Source organism: Mastigoproctus giganteus, chromosome 9 (genome assembly GCF_048544385.1).
Source record: "Mastigoproctus giganteus isolate SK-2022 chromosome 9, ASM4854438v1, whole genome shotgun sequence".
Taxonomy (NCBI): Eukaryota; Metazoa; Arthropoda; class Arachnida; order Uropygi; family Thelyphonidae; genus Mastigoproctus; species Mastigoproctus giganteus.
This window is the reverse complement of record NC_143583.1, coordinates 174620730-174642525: the sequence shown is the minus strand read 5'-3', so window position 1 is coordinate 174642525 and position 21796 is coordinate 174620730. Positions and strand designations below refer to the sequence as shown.

The window sequence follows — 21796 nt, the reverse complement described above, 5'->3', positions numbered from 1 at the left end:
TCGAGTCAGTTTTTTCCTTTCTTTTCTTACATCTATAGGAGAATAGGAGTGTGTTATAGGCCAGTGACTAATGAGTACAATGAACAATTGTTCAGGTAAATATAGTGGGCCAGTAAATCAGAATGTCTTGTAATGGGGAATTTTAGCTTCCCAGATATTAAGTAGAACTTATGGGTTGGTCACTTGCGTGCTAGCAAGACTTTTGTGGATTTATTGGAGCATTGTTTTCTGCAGAAACATGTTCGAAGGGTTACCAGAGGGAGTAATACTCTTGATCTGATTATCAGTGGTGATTATTCATGCATTAAGAATTTGCAGATAAAGGAACCACTAGGTGACAGTGATCATAGTTTACTGATGTGGAATTTATTTAAAGATGTAACTACCATCAAGGGGAAGGGTTTTTGCTTTTGTAAATGTCATTACAGCGGTCTCAGACAGTTTTTAAATTCCATACATTGGGATCAACTGAATATGTTAAAAACAACGAATTCTAAATCAGATGATTTCAAGGAATTAGTCTTGGAAGCTACTAAGCTTTTCATACCAACTAAGAAATAGACCTAAATGGATGTCAGATGAACTAACGAGGCTTGTGGCAGAGAAGAAAAATGCATGGGATGTATATAAAGTTTCAGGCGACACAGAAGCCTATGGCAGATATCAGCTAGTCTGTAATCAAGTCAAAAAGAAGGTTAGGCAAGCTAAGGCTGATTACGAAAAATCCTTTGCAAAGAATGCGAAGAAAACAACAAAGATTTCTTTACATATGTAAACTCTAGAAGGAAGGGATGAATCAAATTGGTCCACTTGATATTGATGGTTCGATTGATGATTCTGCTCAGATGTCTGTCAAACTGAATGAGTATTTTGCATCTACATTCACACGAGGAATTCTGTAAGGAAGGGGAGGACAGAAGTTTACTAAACTGTAGCATGGAGTTAAATGATTTTGTAATAACAGAGAGCAAAGTGGAGGAGAAATTGTTGAAGTTAAACTTAAAAAAAAAAGCGGCACCTTGGGTGGATGGAATCTATCCAGTTAATTTGAAGGAGGCAGTGAGGGAAGTAAGCAAACCCTTAGCCATAATTATGAGAGCATCCTTAGATTAAGAGGAGATCTCCATGGACTGGAGATGTGCAAATGTATCCCCAAATCACAAAGGGTTTTGAAAAGGTGACACAAATAATTATAGATCTGTTAGTTTAACTTCTGTTCCATGATGGAAGGGGATGGAGTTAGATATTGGAGTCACTGGTTAAAGAAGAGTTGCAGGATCATCTAGACAAGACTGCAGTAATAGTTCAGACACAGCATGGATTTTTTGAAATGGCAGCCTCGTCTGACCAGTTTGATTGGATACTACAATGTGGTCACAAAGGAACTAGTAGATGCAATAGCTGCAAAAATAATTTTGATATCATATACTTGGATTTCAAGAAAGCTTTTGATACTGTGGCACATGGAAGACTGCTGTTGATGAAGATTGATGATCCTGTTCAGATATCTGACAAACTGAATGAGTATTTTGCATCTACATTCACACATGAGATCACCTCACAGGTAGCCGACCGGGCTAGCCGAGTGGGTAAAGTACCTGCCCGGCAACCCAAAGGTCGCGGGTTCGATTCCCGCCTCGGGCTTGGATCAAAGTACTGCAAAAACCTTGGGAGGTGCAATATGGCCACAGAAGCCGATGCACCAACAACTACCAAATCAAAAAAAAAAAAAAAAAAAAACCTCACAGGTGCCTACTCTCCAGGAGCTGAAATTTGTAGAACTTAAGCCTTTCTTGGAAAGAGCACCCATTTGTTCCCCTCACCAATCTTGTTGCCCTTCTTTGTACTTGTTCTAGCAACGCTACATCCTTCCTAAAATGAGGCCTCCAGACCTGTACACTGTACTCTAGGTGGGGCTGATCATTGCCTTGTATAATGGGATAATCACCTTCCTGACCCTGCTAGCAAAATTCCTATATATCATTGACAAGACTCGATTACCTGCCCTGGCAGCCCATCTGCACTGCTCAGCAAACTTCATATTTGACTGAAAAATTACCCCCAGGGCTTTTTCACTTTCCACTTCCCTGAGTGCAGTACCACACGGTTGGTATGTTTCTCTTCAGTTATTGCTACCCATATGCAGTACTTTGCATCTGTCAATGTTAAACTTCAGTTGCCACTTCTCAACCCATTTTCCCAACATCAGGATCTAGTTGGAGTAGCATACCGTCTTTACTGTTGTTAACACAAACCTGCCAACCTTTGTATCATCTGCAAACTTGGACATTAAACCTGATAAAAACTTCATCAATATCATTGATAAATATACAAAACAACAATGGGCCCAACACCGAACCCTGGGAAACTCTACTAATAACATTTGTCCATGAAGAGCAGTGTGCATTGATTACCACTCTCTGTCTCCCACTCAAACATCCTTTTATCCATTGTAGCAACTTACCCTTAATGCCATACCTCTCCAATTTGTACAGCAGTCTTCTATGTGCAACAGTATCAAAAGGTTTCCTGAAATTCAAGTATATGATATCAAAATTATTTTTGGCATTTAGTTTCTTTGTGACCACATCATAGTATCCAATCAAATTGATCAGACAAGACCTCCCTTTAACAAACCCGTGCTGTGCCTTAACTATTACTGCAGACTTTTCTAGATGATCCTGCAATGCTTCTTTAACCAGTGATTCGATTATTTTCCCTGGAACACAAGTTAAACTAACAGGTCTGTAGTTACTTGTTTCAACTTTTGAACCCCATTTATTCATTTGCACACCTCCACTCCACGGGGACCTCCCCTGAGTCCAAGGAAGCTTTCATAATTATGGCTAAGGGTTTGCTTACTTCCTTTGCTGCCTTGTTTAATATAACTGGATAGATCCTGTCAACCTCAGGTGCTTTCCTTATGTTTAACTTCAACAATTTCTCCTCCACATCTCAGTTATTACAAAATCACTTAGTTCCCTGGTAGCATATGATAAACATTTGGCACTCCTCTCATTGAATGACTCCTCATGTGAATATAGATGCAAAATACTCATTCAGTTTATCATCTACCTGAGCATGATCATTAATAGTCAACCCACTATGATGAGTGGTCCAATCTGATTCATCCCTTTCCTTCTATAGTTTACATAAGTAAAGAACTCTTTGCTGTTTTTCTTTGTATTCTTTGCCAAAGATTTCTCCTAATCTGCCTTTATCTGCCTAACCTTCTTTGTGACTTGATTACAGACTAGCTTATATCTGCCATAGGCTTCTATATCAACTGATAATTTATATGCATCTCATATATTCTTCTTCTCTGCCATGAGCCTCATTAATTCATCTAACATCTAAACTAAGAAATACTGTTCAAGGTTTAGGCCTAAACCTTGAACAGTATTTCTTAGTTGGAATGAAAAGCCTAGTAGCCTCCAAAATTAAGTCCGTTGAGGCTTCCCATTTAGAATTCAATGTTGGTAACATCATCAGTTGATCCCACTGTACAGAATTTAAAAACTGTCTGAGACCTCTGTAGTCACCTTTACGAAAGCAAAAGCCCTTGCCTTTAGCCTTGATGGTAGTTACATCTTTAGGTAATTCCCACATCAGTACATTGTGATCACTGTCACCCCGTGGTTCCTTTATCTGCAAATTCTTAAATCATGAATAATCACTGCTGATAATCAGATCAAGAGTATTACTCCCTCTGGGTGCCTCTTGAACATGTTGCTGTAGAAAACAGTCATCCAATAAATCCGCAAAAGTCTTGCTAGTGTGCAAGTGACCAACCCACAAGTTCCAGTTAATATCTAGAAAGTTAAAGTTCCCCATTATAAGACATTCTGATTTACTGGCCCACTCTATTTCTCTGCACAATTACTCATTATACTCATCAGATTCATTAGGCCTATAACACATACCTACTCATTTTTCCTTTCCCAGTGCTTATTTCACATCAAACTGACTCAACACTACATTGTCCACCATCATCAATTAGGTGCACTTCTTTAGACTTTGTTTCTTAACTAACAGCATAACCCCCTCCTCCCTTCCTGTCCTGTCTATCCTTTCTGTACACATTGTACTCCCCAAATTCCAATTTTGCACTGTTTAAATCTGTGTGACACCACGTCTCTGATATCCCAACAGTATCCGCCTTTGATGTCTTGACTAGCACTTCAAGCTCATCAAATTTATTTACTATACTCCTAGCATTGGTGTACATGCAAGTATACATGCACCTGTTCCTACTGTTTAATTACCCTAACACAGCCCATGTGCTTACTTGTTCCACTATGACTCTCAGCAGTTCTGGAAATCTCCATTACCTTGCTTTCCAGGCTGCTGCTCATTCTAATAAAAGTAATGGTTCTAAAGTGGAGTGGGGAGCTTGATGGATACAATACAATGGAAGGGAAAGAGCTAAAAATGCTTAACAACGTCAAGTATCTAGGAAGCACCATTACAAAGACTGGAGTGATAGATGAAGAAATAAGTAGAAGGATACAAGCAGGTGGGAATTTCTATATGCAGACAAGAGGTCTGATTTGGAACAGGAACATTCCACTGAAGTGTAAGAAGGCCTATCAGTACCAATTCTGATGTATGCATCTGAAACGTGGACTATGAGGAAAAAGGATGAAAGCAGAATTCTGGGGGCAGAAATGAGATTTGTGAGGAGCATAGCCAGAAAGACAAGGTGCAGCAAAATCAGGAATCGTGATTAGGGAAAGAATTCAGGTTGAAAAACTCCAGAATAGGATCGAAAGGTCCTGTTTGAAACCTAACTGGTTTGGACATGTCAAAAGGATGAATGAGAAGCATTTGTGAATAAGAATGTTTGATTTACAATTAAGGGAATATAAACCAAGGGGAAGACCAAGAATTAAATGGCAAGACACGATAAAGACCGATGTCATTAAGAGAGGAAGAAACAGGAGTGAAATCAACGTCAGAGAGAAGTACATGGACAGGGCCTTGTGGCAAGGCTTCATATATCGACCCGTGGAATAGCAGAATGATGACAGGTGATGATGATGGCCTTAAGGGCAAGTTGCTACAATGGATAAAGGGATGGCTGAGTGGGAGATGACAGAGTGGTAATAAATGGGCACTGCTCTTTGTGGACTAATGTTATTAGTGGATTCCCCCTGGTTTCGGTGCAGGGGCTGTTTTGTATATTTATGAGTGATATCAATGAAGGTATATCAGGCTTAATTTCTAAGTTTGCAGATGATACAAAGGTTGGCAGGGTTGTTAATGATTGTAAAGATGGTATTCTACTGCAATAGGATCTAGAAAAGTTAGGCAGGTGGGCTAAGACAGTAGTTTTCAACCTGGGTTTCTGTGGCACCTTAGGGTGCTGCACAACATTCCAGCAATGCCACGCAATTTGGGTTTAAGTTACTTAAACTTATTTATTTTTTAAAATTTGTTTATTTCATTATAAAAAGGTGTACAGTATCTTTTTAATTTTGTTGTTATTTATAATTGATCTTTACTTAGTATTTCTATATAAAGAATAAAATTATTATATACTGTATATATATATATATAATTTGTATTATGAAATGTAATTTTTATAAATATATAATTGTAATAACTATCATATCATATAATATATATATTAATGAGGTGCCATTAATAAAAAAGGTTGAAAACCGCTGGGCTAAGAGGTGGCAATAGTGAAGTCTGATATTGACAAATGCAAAGTACTGCATATGGGTTTTTGTAACCTAAAAGAAACGTACCGACTGTGTGGTAAAATACTCAGGGAAGTGGGGAATGAAAAAGATCTGGGGGTAATTGTGCAGTCAGATACGCAGCTCTCTGAGAAGTGTAGACAGGCTGCCAGAACTGGTCATGAAATATTGTCAATGATATATAGGAATTTTGCTTGCATAGACAAGGAGGTGATTATTGCCTTGTACAAGGCATTGGTCAAGCCAAATCTTGAGGACTGGTCTGGAGACCTCATTTTAGGAAGGATGTAGAGTTGCTAGAATTGAGTACAAAGAAGGGCAACAAGACTGGTGAGAGGAACAAATCGATACTCTTACCAAGAAAGGCTTATGTGCTGCAAGTTGCAGCATCTGGAGACTAGGCACCTGCGAGGTGATCTGATTGAGATGTATTTTTTTTTATGAAAACCCCAAACACGAAAGGTATCAAAACCTATAGTACTTAGTACCGTGCATGGGTTGAAGGAGAAGTATGGGAGGGGGGGGGGATTCCGGAAACTTTGCTTTAGAGACTAAACATGGGTTTCACCACTTCAAGCCTCCAATAAGCAAAGTGGTGGTATTTCACCGGTTGATGAAAGTCATCTACCACCTATAAAGTCTTGAATGGTTTGAGCTCACTCAATGCTGATGGTATTCTTCCGCTTGCTCAGATTATGAAACCAAGCGCATAGACTGAAATCGAGGAAAGACTGTTACAGAATAGAGGAAAAAGAAGTTTGCCTTTAGCCAACGGGTAGTTGATTGCTGGAACAGACTTCCATGTATTGTTGTGGAAGTTGATAGCTTAAATAAATTTAAGGCTGAACTAGATAAACATTTGGAGTGACCGGATGGGTGAAATGGGAGGTTTTTTTTTTTTTTTTTTGTTTGCCTTCATGCATCATTATTTTTATTTTATCATATGCCTCAACAAATGCTAATGCTACCTGTGCTCGATGTTTTCATCAGCAATATGGAGAAAGGTTTAATAATTGATAATGTGAACATTTATAAATGTTCACATTATCAATCCCTTTGAGCTGCATTTATGATTGTTCTAGTTTTGTATAACTTGTATTTATGAATTAAATTTAATTACACCAGTTTAACCTTAATGAATCTGCCTAACTTGTAATTTTGAATTGAGTGATTGCTGTGCTATCCTACAAAATTGTTGTCATTCGAACCTATCATTTCCCTATATGTTATTTTTGTTTATTTTCAGTAGAACTTTCTCCTTTGTTGGTTTCCTTTCACCTTATCTCTTAGACTATTTTTGAGATGCATTTTTCTTTTGAAATGAATTATTTTAGTTTCCTTTTGTTTAGTGGCTTTGGTGGTAGTGCAGAAGTAAATTATAAGACGTAAAACAATCTTCTAATTACAACTGATTTCCAGTTTTGTAGAACTGTTTCCCTCTGATATTTGATTGTCTAATAAAAAATTGTTTTTCATTGAATATAGGAAATGGCAGCATTATCTCTATTCATGCAAGGTGCTAATACCCAACGTCCATATCCTTTACATTATATGGAAAGTGCTATCAGCACGTACCTGAATGCTTGCAAGTAGGTGCTTTTATTTTTTGTATGAACACGTTAGCAAAATTCGCTAAAATAAATTAAGAAAAATTAAATGGATTGCCTTATTTATTCATTACAGAAACCAGCTATTAGAACAATAAAAATTCACCTTACTTGGGACTCCCTTTCAAAATCGCCCCTGTTTGTGATCCTTTCTGAATATTAACAGTGATAAAAAAAAATTATATTCTTGTTTTAATTTGCCATTTTTGTCTTAATGTGTGGTTTTTGGAATTTTTTTTTCCAGATTTTCAGTAGGTTTAGATACCATAGTGGATAATTTTTCAGTCTTGAATTGTCATTCATTAAGTCAGTAATCTAGCTTGATTGAAAATGCCCCCCCCCCCCATCCTTAAAATCATTGCCAATTTTCTTCCATAGCTTTCTTTATTAAATTGTGTTCATTGCATTTTTTTTTTTTTTATATTTATATGACATGATTTAAAGTGTGGTTTTATCCCATTATTCTTATTATTTTACTATAAATCGAGAGTTTAGTGTCAAACAACATTAACTACAAAATTGCATTTTTTGAGATAAATTTAGTTTTACTTTATACAAATAACAATGCATATCATGTCATAGAGCTGTATTGCTCTGATTATTACTTTACAAGATAGCTTGGGCTGTAAGTACATTTCTGGTATACCAAGAAAATGTCAAATGACTTTTTCTTTGTTAAGTACAAAAATGTTAACTGCAAAATAATTTTGTATTTAACGTTTTTATTAAATTTTTTTGACATTAAACACTCAAGATATGAGAGTAGTTTTTTAAAGACAAAGTTTGTACCAGCTTCTTTTTTTTTTTATTACTTTCTACTAGTTTCTTTGGAGAAGAAAATGGGAATATGCTACAAGCTGGCATTGTTTTCTTGTGTGGAAAAAAAAACAAAAAAAACGAATTTAAGCTGTGGTATGTGATTTTTGAAAGGTGTTAAGTAGGGAAATCAAATGAAAAACAGTATTTCACACTAATTTTATTAACGTTTAGCATAGCTCACTAGAAATAAATTGTTTTATTGCAGGTCAGCTATGCAGTAATTTAGATATGTCCTAAATCTTTTGATCCCCTCTCCCTTCTGATATGATCATTCTGATCCAACTTTCAGCATGACGAGTATATTTCAGGTTCATGGATTTACTATAATTTCAAATAACTGGCCTCAGTTTCAGGAATCCACTTGCCTCCCGTCCTGCTGAAATAAGGTGTGGTATTCATGCATTACTTGAGGATGAAGCAATTATGTCCTCTCGACCATAAACCAAAACTATGGATACACTATGTGGACAATGTACTGACCATTTGGGGCCATGTCTGTGTTTGCTCTCCAAGTTTTCTGACCATTTTAAGCACGATCCATTTAAACATCAAGTTGAAGCTTTAGACAGTTGGCACATGGATTCCCTTCAGGTTAGCTCACTCTGGCACCAAAGTGTATCCCTCTCTTCCATTCTAATCATCCCCAATCCACAAATGAAGGCCCAAAGGATGTGGAATCAAATCCCACATCCTTTGGGCCTTCATTTTGACGCTGACCTCCATGCTGAGCTGGCTCACATTAAGAACATTTTCATTTGTAATGGGTATCCACAACTGGAAACTAATTCTGTGTATCAGAATTAGTTTCCACCTTAGAAAGCAGCAGAACTGATGCACATGATGACTTTCCAGAATGACACTGCCACTGGCAGGAGACATGCTTCACATAATGAACTTGTTCATCCCCAGGGTTACCAGATTTCAAATTAGGTCTCGCGGGACAAAAATTTTAAAAAATGCGGCAATTTTTCTCAAGAAAATTTTTTCACAATTAACGATTTTGACATATCATTTTTAATTTCTAAACTTCATTTTGGCCATTTAAAAATATCTAATAAAAAAAACAACAAAAATAATTGAGTTAAATTTTTATTTATACTATAATCCTAAAAATTATTCAATATTTATCACTTGATTTCACTTCATTAAGAATGACTAAACCTCGATTTTTTTTAAAAAAATTGGAATTCCGAACAATTCATTCCGAAATTCTGTTTTATCTTCGACTCGGCCTCCAAATTTTTTAGAATCAACCTATTTCTATCTTTACGCCAAGCACTTGTCATTAGACTAAAAATTTTCATTTTTAATTTAATAAGACAAATTCAAACAAAAATTAAATGAAATTTACCTTATATAGGTAACAATTCCTACAGCAGCTGAACTGATTAGACAGATGTCAAAATAATTTTTATTCTTTTTATAATGTTTGTTTGTTATTTGGTTTTTAGGAGCATTAGCAACTAAGGCCATATTGCTCCGTTTTTATAATGAAAGATAAACACACACTTGAGATACACCTAGCTTAGACCACCAGACAGCACTGACATCGTTGATCGCACTATTTACGCAGACGCTTACATCTAAAAATCCCCGAGCGGCTCGAGGGGATTCCCTGACATCTAAGGCGTCCCGTGACCATTAGCATGCAACTCCTCCGTCAATGTCCGAAATTCATACATATCAGGAAAGAAATACATTCCATAACAGCATCCATCACTTTTTATGGCATTATTTTATTATTTTACAGTCAAAATCTGTTAATTTTTTACCTGTGGGACGTTTAAATGTTTATGCGGAGCGCGGGACAAATCACTCTTGTGCGGGACGTCTGGCATCCCTGTTCATCCCTGAGATAAGTGATGATTGTCTGATTGGTAAAAAAAATAAGATAAAACTTTCTGCCTTCAAGAACACAGACAGCTCCTACCCCCCCCCCCCCCCCTCATAGCAGTAGATGAAATTTGAGAAGGTGTTTATGTAGGAGAGAATCAAATGAAGTTGTTTAAAAGGATCTGTGAACAGAAAATGATGTGCATTTCAGTAAACTTATCACTTTAGATCTGGCTCTATATTCGGCTGAAATTAGTTATTGCTGGAACTTTGGGGAAATGGCGAAACTTTCCAGAGATTGATATGGGTTGAGAAGACTTTTTAAGGAGTAATTTAATTGTTAATTGCACAGATTTACAAAATTCACCAATTGTGTAACATTCACATTATCAATCTGTTGAGCAGTATTTAGGATTAAGCATGTAATTATATATGCCTGCTCGTTATAAATATGAAATGACTTATTTGTTACTTTTCCAAATTTACTTGCTACATTACTGAATGTCTTTTATTGTGTGGAGGAGGCTTAATTTTGCTGCAGAAGCATGCACTGCAGCCAACTGGAGGTTCACTTTGCTGCTGCTGCAGTCTGTCTGTCATTGAATTTCATCGGTGACTAAAAGAAACTTCTGGTTCATAAAGTTGGTAGCATGGGTGTGCGCTCTCTCTCTCTCTAATATTAACTAAAAAAAACATTATTAATGTTGAAAATTAATATTAATATTAATTGTTAACATTAATCTGTTAATGTCTCTCCTGTTAACAATTAATATTAATTGTTAACAGGAGAGACTGCTATGGGGATGGGATACACTTTAACAGAAAGGGTGCAAGAATATTTGCTGATGATATCAAGGCAGTGTTAAATGAGTCAGAAAACTGCTAGCTTGGGGGGAGGATTCACAGACTAAAAGATTAACAGTAGTTGCAGGCAGAGGTGCAAGTGGTTCTTGCGCTGCTTCTGTTAGAATGGGCAGTAGCCTGGAAAGCAAGGTGCTGGGGATTTCAAGAACTAATGGGAGTCATCATGAAACAAATAAATACAGGGGATGTGTTATGGTAACTAAGAGTAAGAACAGGTGCATATATACTGCATACAATGATGCTAGGAGTATACTGAATAAATTTGATGAATTTGAAGTGTTGGTCAAGACATTTAAGGTAGATATTGTTGGGATATCAGAGATGTGGTGTCACACAGATATAATTAGTGCCGAGTCGGAATTTTTGAAGTACAATGTGTAAATGAAGGATAGACTGGGGAGGGAGGAGGGGTTATACTGTTAGTTAAGAAACACATAAAATCTAAGGAAGTACACCTAGTTGACATTGGTGGACAATGCAATGTTGAGTCAGTTTGGTGTGACATAAGCACTGGGAAAGGGAAAATGGGAGTAGGAGTGTGTTATAGGCCTAATGACTCTAATCAGTTTACATGATTTGAAGACTCCCTCCAAATCATTGGGATGGCAAACGGCATTGAACATCCTTTGTTATTCAACCATCCACGGAGATTTGCAGCACGTGTTGCAGCAAATATGAGGTGCCCAGGGTTTTTCTTTATCCCCTACCTTACAGCTAAAATAATGGTAGTAGGCTGTCTTCAATTGATGTTTCTGTGGTCAGTTGACGTTTCTGAGTGAAAAATGTCACATCACTACACACACACACACACACACACACAACAAAAATTGTTGACACTGTTAATACGTTTACGTGGCATACTGGCTTTTTTACATAATTTTTGCCCATAAACCTGAAAAAAAAAAAAAAAAAAAAAAAATTAACATCACTCATAACATCACTTGCAAGGTAAATTGATACACTGAAATATACAAATATGCAGAAATAAAAAAAAAAAAAAAAAATGAACGTCACTCATAATATCAGACTGCTGCATAGCAGACGATGGGGAAAAACTCTCCTTACTTTGTAGTATAATTTCAGTGTTCAGTTTACTGCTCCAATTTTTAAGTGATACACTGAAATACAAATACGCAGAAATAAAAAAAAAAAAAAAAAAAAAAACAACATGGCATATCAGTTCCTGTTTCTGTGTTACCAACCTATCTATTCTCTAGACTCCAAAATTCTCTAGTATTCATCAATATTCCCCTAAATCATAAGAGGGCCTATATCGTGAAACCAAGAGCTAACCAAGAGTTGTAAATGTTATATTCGTTTTTCTCATGCTGAAATAAAGAATTGACTATTTTCAAGCCAGAAACATTTTTGGTGTTGACCAGTGTTTTAGGACCCTAGGTGCCTGCTGCATAGCAGACGATGGGGAGAAACTCTCCTTACACATTTGTAGTATAATTTCAGAGTGTTTAATTTAATGCCGAAATTTTTTACTTTGACTCGTGTGCTCCTCTGGCCATCGAATTCCCCAGACATCAATTCCATTGAGCACTTGTGGCATGTGGTGGAACGCAGCATTGCCAGTCCATTCCAGTGCTTCATTCCCTTGCTAAACTCCGGGACATCCATCTTCTGTCCAGTTGGTCCAAGATACCTGATTATACCTTCTTATACCTTCATTCATGTGGCATCAATGAGATGCTGGGTGCAAGTGGTTATCACAGTGAAAAGTGGCCCAAAATGCTAACTGGCCATAATGTTTTGGCTCATAAGTGTACAGTTATTCATAAGAAAAGGAACAGGAAACTGTCAAGTTTGATCATCATACGGTAAACCTTGAGCTGGGTAGTTATAAACCACTCTCCTTACAATTCAGATTCAGCCATCCAGTGATTTTCCTTGTTAAAACAATGAAGGGCCACCTGAAAGGGCAGAAATTCAGATAAGTGATAAACTCAAGCACAGCATCCTATATTGGCTATGCAGTGAGTCTACTTCGTTTTGTGTTGCTGGCATCAGTGCTATTCCATAGCAGTGACAAAATGTCTTTGCAATAACTGAAATTAATAGGAGCATCTTAAAAGTTTTAATGTTTGAGTGTTTTAAGTTTTTTTTAAATGATACATTGATCAAGCATCTGCAAAACTGCAGTTTCAGTCAGCAGAAGATATTTTACTGTCACATTTTACAATTTATCAGTTTCAAGTGAACCAGTTGATTTTCTTTTCTCATTATTTTTTTTATAATATTCAGTCAGTTAGTAAATGATGCATTAACTATCTTGGCATTGTTCTCTAGATCACTGGCAAACTGTGGGAGTTTGCCAGTTTAAATCGCTTATGCCTATTAGACTTAATAGGTGGTAATTCGAACCAGTATCATCAGCTAACAAATCACTAGAAACAGAAGCATGCACTCATCCCCATTAAAAAATCTTTTTATTGAAAATCCAAAAATCGTTTTGCTAAACTTTTTTTTTTGAAGGTGTTCACTATATTTTTCAATACTTTGTTTGGTTTGTCATGCAGGAAACTCACCATAGTCCTGTGATTGGCATGCTATCACAGGTAAAGTAATTGAGTTCAATTACTTTACCTGTGATAATTACTTTACCACTGCATGAAAAGTGCATGGCCCTTGGGCACCAAAAATCTGTATGTATGTAGTAATCCCTTTGCCAACCATGGATTTGAGATAACACAGTTTGCGTTTGCATATCAAAATTTTACAACATGCAATATTTTTACACATACATGGTTTCAGTCTGGTCTCCTTGAATAAAATAACATGACAGTTATTGTTCATGTTACCACGCACATAACAAAAATTGTCGACTCTGTTAATACATTTACGTGGCATGGGTCATTTGGATTATTAAATTTCTCTTCTTGAAAGTATCCAATTTTCTATATATGGCAAACTTTTTTTTGCAAATAAGAGGACTGCTTATTTAGCTAAAGTACCTTAAATGCAGGCTTTTGATGTTCTCATTTTGCAGAATCAATATAGAGTTTAATATCAAAATATTTTAATCACTTTGCTTTATAACTGATTGCTTTCAGTTATGAAGTTGAACCTTTCAGTGTAGAAGGAGTTTTCTTTAAATGAAGAGGTGATCAGTCTGCTTACTGCCATAACAAACTGTAAAGGCCAAACACAGCAGAATTTCAAAGGTGTTTATTGTTTTCTTTTGCTGTATTTTTAATCTCCAATTCAAAGTCTCCATTGTTGATTTGTGAACTCAATTATTTTTAATGTTTTCATTTATTTTCTTTTGAAATAAAAGCATCATATTACAACTCAGTTTTGTAGTAGTTATCTCAAGAAAGAGTTAAATTTATCAAAAAAACAACAAGACAAAAATTTTTATATTTAAATTCTCTACAAGACTTCTAATTTTAAAAAGTTGTAGAAATCAAAATAACTTATTTGATGTGCTTATACACTTTATACAACTTGTCAGTATACTGAGTTTCCTATATACAGGGATCCCAATTTTCTGCTAAGTCACTTGTTAAAGTGACCTGGCAGAAAATGTGGGGACATTTAACAAGTCCTGCTTTACTTTAAAATTATTTTTTTAAAACTTTAATTTCTGTGGCTGGTTTAATACCCAAAGTAGCACTGCATTCAACAAGTGGTCTGCATGATCACAATGCAGAACACACTGCATGCTTGAACCTATGTTTACCACAAAATGCAGTAATGTTCTTATATTCTTTATTTTGTAAACTACTCTGACCCTATGTGGCTTCCTGGAGTATGAAGAGAAAATTTATTTTTTATTTTACTTAAAAATAAAAAAGTCAGACCAATCAAAAATTAGCTGATAAATATATATATATATATTTTTTTTTTTTTTTTTAATGAAACCCCCAAGTACAAGACGTTAGAACTTATAATACTTAGTACCCTGCATGGGTTGAAGTTTGAGCAGATGAAAGTAGATACTTGTTGACATTAGATGTCAATTTTTGTAGGTTGCAATTTTCAGGAAATACTTATGAAGGAAGATTGTACCAGAAAGCAGAAGTTGAAGAAATAAATGAGAAAGAAGAAAAGTTGGTTTTGTGAGTTTTAAATTGGACAGTAAAAGGATACTGACTGGCTGTGGCACATGCTCAGACTGGTCTAGAAGAGAGAGAGAGAGAGAGAGAGAGAGAGAGAGAGAGAAAGAGAGAGAGAGAGAGAGAGAGTGGGAATTATAGAGCCAACTCAGAGACAATGTCTATGAGACAGAGTGGAACAACTTTATTAAAGATGGGTCATTAATTAACCTAACTGCCCTCTTTTGTCTAAGCCAACTCAGAGACAATGTCTATGAGACAGAGTGGAACAACTTTATTAAAGATGGGTCATTAATTAACCTAACTGCCCTCTTTTGAATGGAGTCTAGAAGGCAGAGAGGGTTTGGGGGCACTGCTCTAGATGTGGGAACGATATTCAATGGTAGGGCAGATTTGAGATTTGTACAGAGTCAGCAGCTGTGTGGAAGAAAGTAATGCCAAGAGTGAAAGAGAAAACCCAGTTTTTTAGATGCAGAGGAAGCAATATTTGTGATGTACATATGCAAGCGAAATTAAAAATCATGGTAATACCTAATAGAGATATTTGATCTTGCCTAGAAATCAGAGTGCCATTGAAGATAAGCATGGGAGCAGAAGATCCTTTTTGCAAGATATAAGAGAGGACTGAGTTTTAGAAGGATTGAAATCAACTAAGTTATATTTGCTCCACTGGGGAATTACCTGGAGATCAGCATTTAAGGAATTGGTAATTGGTATTTAAGAAGTTGAAGTGGAGGGCAAGGTTTCTCAAATTAGAAGGTAGAATCAATGTGCTATCATTAGCAAAACTTTGGATAGGATTTCTGGTTAGTGGAAAGAAGGTCATTAACATACAAGAGGAAAAGAGGGAGAAAGGACTGAATCTTATGGAATACCAGCATTAATGGATCAATAAGAAGATCAGAGAGCTGTCTGCAATCATCAGCAGTGAGCAGACATGAAGAAAACTGGATACCCAGTTACAAAAAAACAGTTGGCAAACCATAAGATGGAAGCTTATTTAGAAGACCTTTATGCCAAATACAATAAAAAGCCTTTGAAATGTAACAAACAACTACTTGAGTTTCACCAAACATTTCCATTGAATTTGTCCCTAGATGTGTAACATAAGCCAGTTTATTACCAGTGGATTAACACTAATGGATTCTGTCCTGGTGATCATTGATTGGATGGAATGTTTTTAGATAGATTAGGATTTAATGATTAATGGATTTTTCCATTACTTTTGAAAGAGAAGAAGTAAGTAGAATGGGATGATAATTGAATGAAAGAGATGTGTTACTCCTTTTTTAGGAACTGGCTGGATATAGGCAAATTTCCAAGCAGAAGGGAAAACACCAGTGGAATTAGAAAGTTTAAAAAGGTGACACAGGGCAGGGGTAAACTCAGGAGCACATGTTTACATTAGAGAATAAGTAGAGAAATATCATTAGTGCATGGTGCTTTCTAAACATCAAGACTATTCAAATTCTTCTGACATCCTTTTGATGGAAGACCACAGGAGGTAGTAGTAGAGGCATGTAATGCAAGAAAGAAAGTGTATGACTTATGTAGCATCAGCAAAAAAAAAAAAAAAAAAAAATTGCCCATCCATTCCCTCTAAAGTTCCTCTTTAGAGGGAATGGATGTGGCCAGTTCCTCTTTGAATTTATTTAAGCTATCAACTTCCACAACGATAGGTGGAAGTTTGTTCCACCAATCAACTGCCCGTTGACTGTAGGCAAATTTCCACACATCTATTCTACAACTGTCTTTCCTCAATTTGAATTTATGTCCCTCAGGTTCATAATCTGAGCAAGTGGAAGAATCCCATCAGAATTGAGCCTGCTCAACCCATTCAAGGCAAGACCTTAATCAGATCACCTCCCAGATGCCTTGTCTCCAGACGCTGCAATTTGCAAGACTTTCCTTAAGCCTTTTGAAAGGCTTAAGGAAAGGAAAGTTTTTGACACTGTTGCACATAGAGGACTACTGTACAGATTGGAGCATAATTATATTAAGGGTAAATTGCTACAATGGATAAAAGGATGGTTGAGTGGGAGAAGACAGAGGGTGGTAATCAATGGGTGCTGCTTTTCGTGGACTAATGTTATTAGTGGAGTCCCACAGGGTTCGTTGTTGGGTCCATTGTTGTTTTGTATATTTATCAATGATATTGATGAAGGTATATCAGGCTTAGTGTTGAAGTTTGCAGATGATACAAAGGCAGGGTTGTTAATGATAGTAATGGCAGTGTGCTACTGCAACAGGATCTAGAATATTTGTGCAGATGGGCTGAGAAGTGGCAACTGAAGTTTAATCTTGACAAATGCAAAGTACTGCATATGGGTAGAAGTAACCCCGGAGAAACGTACCAACTGTGTGGTACTACACTTAAGGTGGTAGAAAATGAAAAAGACCTGGGAGTAATTGTGCAGTCAGATATGAAGTTTTCTGAGCGATGCAAACAGGCTGCCAGGGCAGGTCATGGGGTTTTGTCAATGATATATAGGAATTTTGCTAGCAGGGAAAAGGTGGTGTTGTCCCTCTGTATAAGGCAATGGTCAGACCATGCCTTGAATACTGCGTACAGGTCTGGAGGCCTCATTTTAGGAAGGATGTAGATTTGCTTGAACATGTACAGAGAAGGGAAACAAGATTGGTGAGGGGAATGAAGGGATCCTCTTACCAAGAGAGGCTTCAGTTCTGCAAATTGCAATGGCTGGAGACTAGGTAATCTCCAGCCATTGCAATTTGATCCTGCACAGTGATCTGATTGAGGTGTAGAAGGCCTTGATTGGGTTGAGCATGCTGAATTCTGATTGGATTCGTCCACTTGTTCAGATTACGAACCTAAGTGGGCATAAATTCAAATTAAGGAAAGACAGATGTAGAATAGATGTGCGGAAATTAGCCTTTAGTCAGCGGCTGGTTAATTGCTGGAACAAACTTCCATCTGTCAGTCATTGTGGAAGTTGATAGGTTAAACAAATTTAAGGAGGAACTGGAAAAACATTTAGAGGGAATGGTTGTGTGAATTTTATTTTTTTGGCTGATGCCGCATAAGCTTATACACTGCTTTCTTGCATCACATAGCACTTACTACTTCCTTGGTAAGAAGACCTCTTCAGGGTTTGAGCCCGTCACCGCCAAATACAGAGGATGTGGAAAGGTCAGGGAATGACCACCGCATATTCCCGGAGCAATATGGCCTTAGTTGCTAATGCTCCTAAAAACCAAACAACAAACAAACAAACAAACAAACAAACAGGACCTCTTCATTCCTCTCGCCAATCTTGTTACCCTTCTCTGTATACCCACTCAAGAAACCCTGCATCCTTTCTAAAATGAGGCCTCCAGATCTGTATGCAGTACTCAAGGCATGGCCTGCCCATGCTTTATATAAAGGGATAATCACTCCCCTTTCCCCACTAGCAAAATTCCTGTATATTATTGATAATACCCCATGACCTACTCTGGCAGCCTGTCTGCATTGCTCAGAAAACTTCATTTCTGACTGCACAATTACTCCCAGGTCTTTGTGCAGTCAAATATGAATGTAGGTGTTGGGTGGGGTGTACTGGGAGTGGTAGGAGGTGGTTTATCAAGGTCATGAAGTTTGTGGCCAATAGCTTTAGCAGGAGACCAGAGAGCTCGCCTACCATTTGGACAAGAAGCAAGTTTTCTACTCTACAAAAGGTAGTGTGGACTTATTAGTAACTACTTTACAATTGTTGTGAGATTTGGCATAGGCAGAAAACAAATATGGAGATTTGGATGCAAGGCAATTCCAGTATGCAGCAGTCTTATGTTGAACAGCCTTAGCACATTTATTGGAAACCAAGGTTTAGATAAAGGGTGAGATTTTAAGATGGAGTGTGGAATAAAAGATATCATCACTACAAGAATAATTTTACTGACACGATCTGAGAAAACACTAACATCAGGAGACTTAAAACAGTAATCCAACTGAGGAAAAGAAGAATATAAATTGTGCTGGTCATACCATTTTGCATTCTTCTAATGCCAAATAACACAAGGTTGAGAATGGCCACTAGAGAAAGTCTCCATTGGAGAAAAGATTGTCAAGTTGTGATCTGATGTGCCTAGAGGACCACTCACCTCAATCATGTACTTGGCGCGTTGTTTGAGAAAAAGATCATCAAGAGTGTTGGTTATGTGGTATTCTGGTATGTGAGGTCATTAATAATTGCAAAAGCTTCAGCATCTTGACCATATGGTACAGGCGAAAAGATTTTCTCAGTTTTTTCAAGTGACATTCAACAGACAGGAAGAAAATACTGGATGAATAAAGTCTTAAAAGTGATTTCTTTCTCTTCCACCATATCTATTATTTTGTTGATAACTCGTATTGTTATGTAATACTCTTGCAGTGGCAACAGTTGAAGTGGATGGTTTTATGTTTAAATTCTCTACAAGAGAATGCAGTATAGAAAACTTGTACTATTTTTAATAATTTATTCTTGTTACATTTGCCTCTGAAATGAATACATGATAAAACTTCTTCCAGTGTGCCAACATATCAGGAGCATCAATTACTATCTTCTGTACCACATGCTTCTCGTATACTTAATTTTTCTGAAAAGCTGCCATTGAATTTCTCACATATCACATCAACCTTGGGATAAACCCAGTTTAATCAGCCTTGGAAGATGGGGGACAGCGGAAGCAAGCAAGCTGAACTAGTCATAATCTACATCGAAACCGAAGTGGCATTTGAACAGTGTGTCCAATCAGTGGTTAAAATTCTTGTGGGAAGTTTGATAGTGATGCACCTCAGGGAAGAATTCTATCAAGCTTTGTTTTTATAACACACAGTAGTTTTAGGTGAGAAGGGATATTTTTCCTTCAAGGATTATCAAGTTTATTATCTCTAATTTTAATTAGTGTTTTATAGAATTATACACTGTTCCAGGTAGTACAATGGTTATAATCACTGTCCTCCTTCCACAACATGTGGCAAAAGCTTGGGCTCAAATCCTATCCCAGCCGGCAGAACTTTTATGGTTTTTTTAAATGATGTGGCTGAGTTATTTTTGCACTTGGGTACGGGTTAAATTTTTTTCCCTTATGGAAGCCTCTGGTTTGTTTTCCCGCAAACAGCAAACCAATGATAGAATACACATAATTTTAGGCAAAGTATGCTGAGGCTTTGTGTCCTTAGTCACCCCAATTTTAATTCAAAACAACCAACCAACTAGAGAGTTCTTCCATATGGGATTTGTTTATGTATGCAGGCATACATGCCATTGTTGGAGTTATATCTTAAATAAGTTTTATCTTAAAACTGTAATGCACTATTGACATTTGTTAATTTTTAATTAAGTATTTGTATGTTTTTTGACAGACTTCCACAGTTTGCTATACGTGCTACTCTGTTGAGTACTGAATGCCTAAAGAGTAAAAGTATGTATAGTGATGCAGCTGTGCAGTTTATTCGGATGATTGGTGATGTAGACTTGTTAAGTGGACTTCTTCTGGAACAAGCTTCACATTGCTTTATTAATTGCAAACCTCCTAAAGTGAGAAAGTATGCTTTTCACATGATATTGGCAGGTCATCGATTCAGCAAAGCAGGTCAAAAGAAGCATTGCTTACGGGCATATAAACAAGCTCATCAAGTAAGGAAGTATTTTGAAATGCTTAATGAAAATTGGTATTATTATTGTATTAACAATCTTTGGTAGTCTTTGTTTAATGATTATTAACCAAAATGAATTATTCAAATATGGTTATCCTTATCCTACTTGAAACAGATCTAGTAATGTGAAACTGCATTAAAGTTTATACGTCACCATATGGTTTCCTTTTTATCGCTATTCTTTTCTAATTTCAATCTACTTTATACAGAAAACAGTCCAATCAGTTGGAGTTTTTTTTTTTGCAGACTTTGTCTAGTAGTACTTTCAGTTACAAATATTCATATATTTATAGGAGCTATAATAATTATTTTCAGTTTATTGACTGTGGTTCAAATTTTTCTGCTAGTTTGGTTAACTTCTATTTTGTTTTCATTCTAGGATATCCTTAAATGTGCATTTAAAATATTTGTAGAGAGTGATCACTACCCTGTGTATTTGGCAACAAAGAATTAATTTGATTACTTATAAATTTAAAATTTAAATTCACAAATACTAGGCATTACTAGGCTGACTTCTGGACTTTTATTCAGTAGTTAAAAAAAAAAAAAAAAAAAACTAGTAAAATTCCTAGGATTTTTGTCCAAATATGTTATAACCAGTAGGCATAAGTTATTACAAGTGGTTCCTTTTGGACTATCACCATTCTATTCACTATTTTCCTTCACTTTCCTATTTCTGTTGGATCTTTAGTCCTAGCAAGCATTCCCCCACTTTCCTCTAATACTTGCTTGCTTGCCATGGATTTGTCTTCCTCTCTTCTCTAGGGCTATCAATATTTATTTTTGCTTTGAATATCTGATTAGCTAATCATACTTCTCCATTTTTTTTTTTTTTTGATTAGCTCCTTTGTGATATGGACTTGTCATTGCTTCCATTTTTTATTTCTATTCTCATTTCTAAAGGTAGCCTATTCCTTTTTGTGCCCAGTTCTCAGCTCTGTGTTAAAATAGCATAGCTGCCAACTCTCCAGATTTAAAATGGATAATTTTCCTTTTTTACTTCGACTCTTTTCACCATCATAATTTCTCCATCTTTTTGCAGAAACTCTTTTTCTCTCTGTCTTTCTTTTTGCATAAAAATAATAAAACTATATTAAAATTGGATTTTTTAAAAATTTTGTAGATTTCTGCTTAATTTCATTAAAAAAATGGTCGTCAGGTGTGCTGACAACCAATTTGTTAATGAAATGCTGTGGTAGTCTATGTTGCAAAGTAGAAATACATGATAAATACCATTGTTCTATGTTATCTATGTTAATCTCA

At 36.4% G+C, this 21796-nt stretch overlaps 1 protein-coding gene across 3 annotated transcripts in view; it reads left to right on the top strand.

Annotated features, from left to right (window-relative positions):
- l(3)76BDm (trafficking protein particle complex subunit 8 homolog l(3)76BDm) overlaps positions 1-21796 on the top strand; it is a 582307-nt gene that overhangs the window by 179919 nt on the left and 380592 nt on the right. For all 3 annotated transcript variants that reach the window (XM_090380612.1, XM_090380611.1, XM_090380610.1), the window contains 2 exons: positions 7191-7294; positions 20240-20513. In XM_090380612.1, the coding sequence (XP_090236738.1) occupies positions 7191-7294; positions 20240-20513 (378 nt within the window). The remainder of the gene's footprint in view (positions 1-7190; positions 7295-20239; positions 20514-21796) is intronic.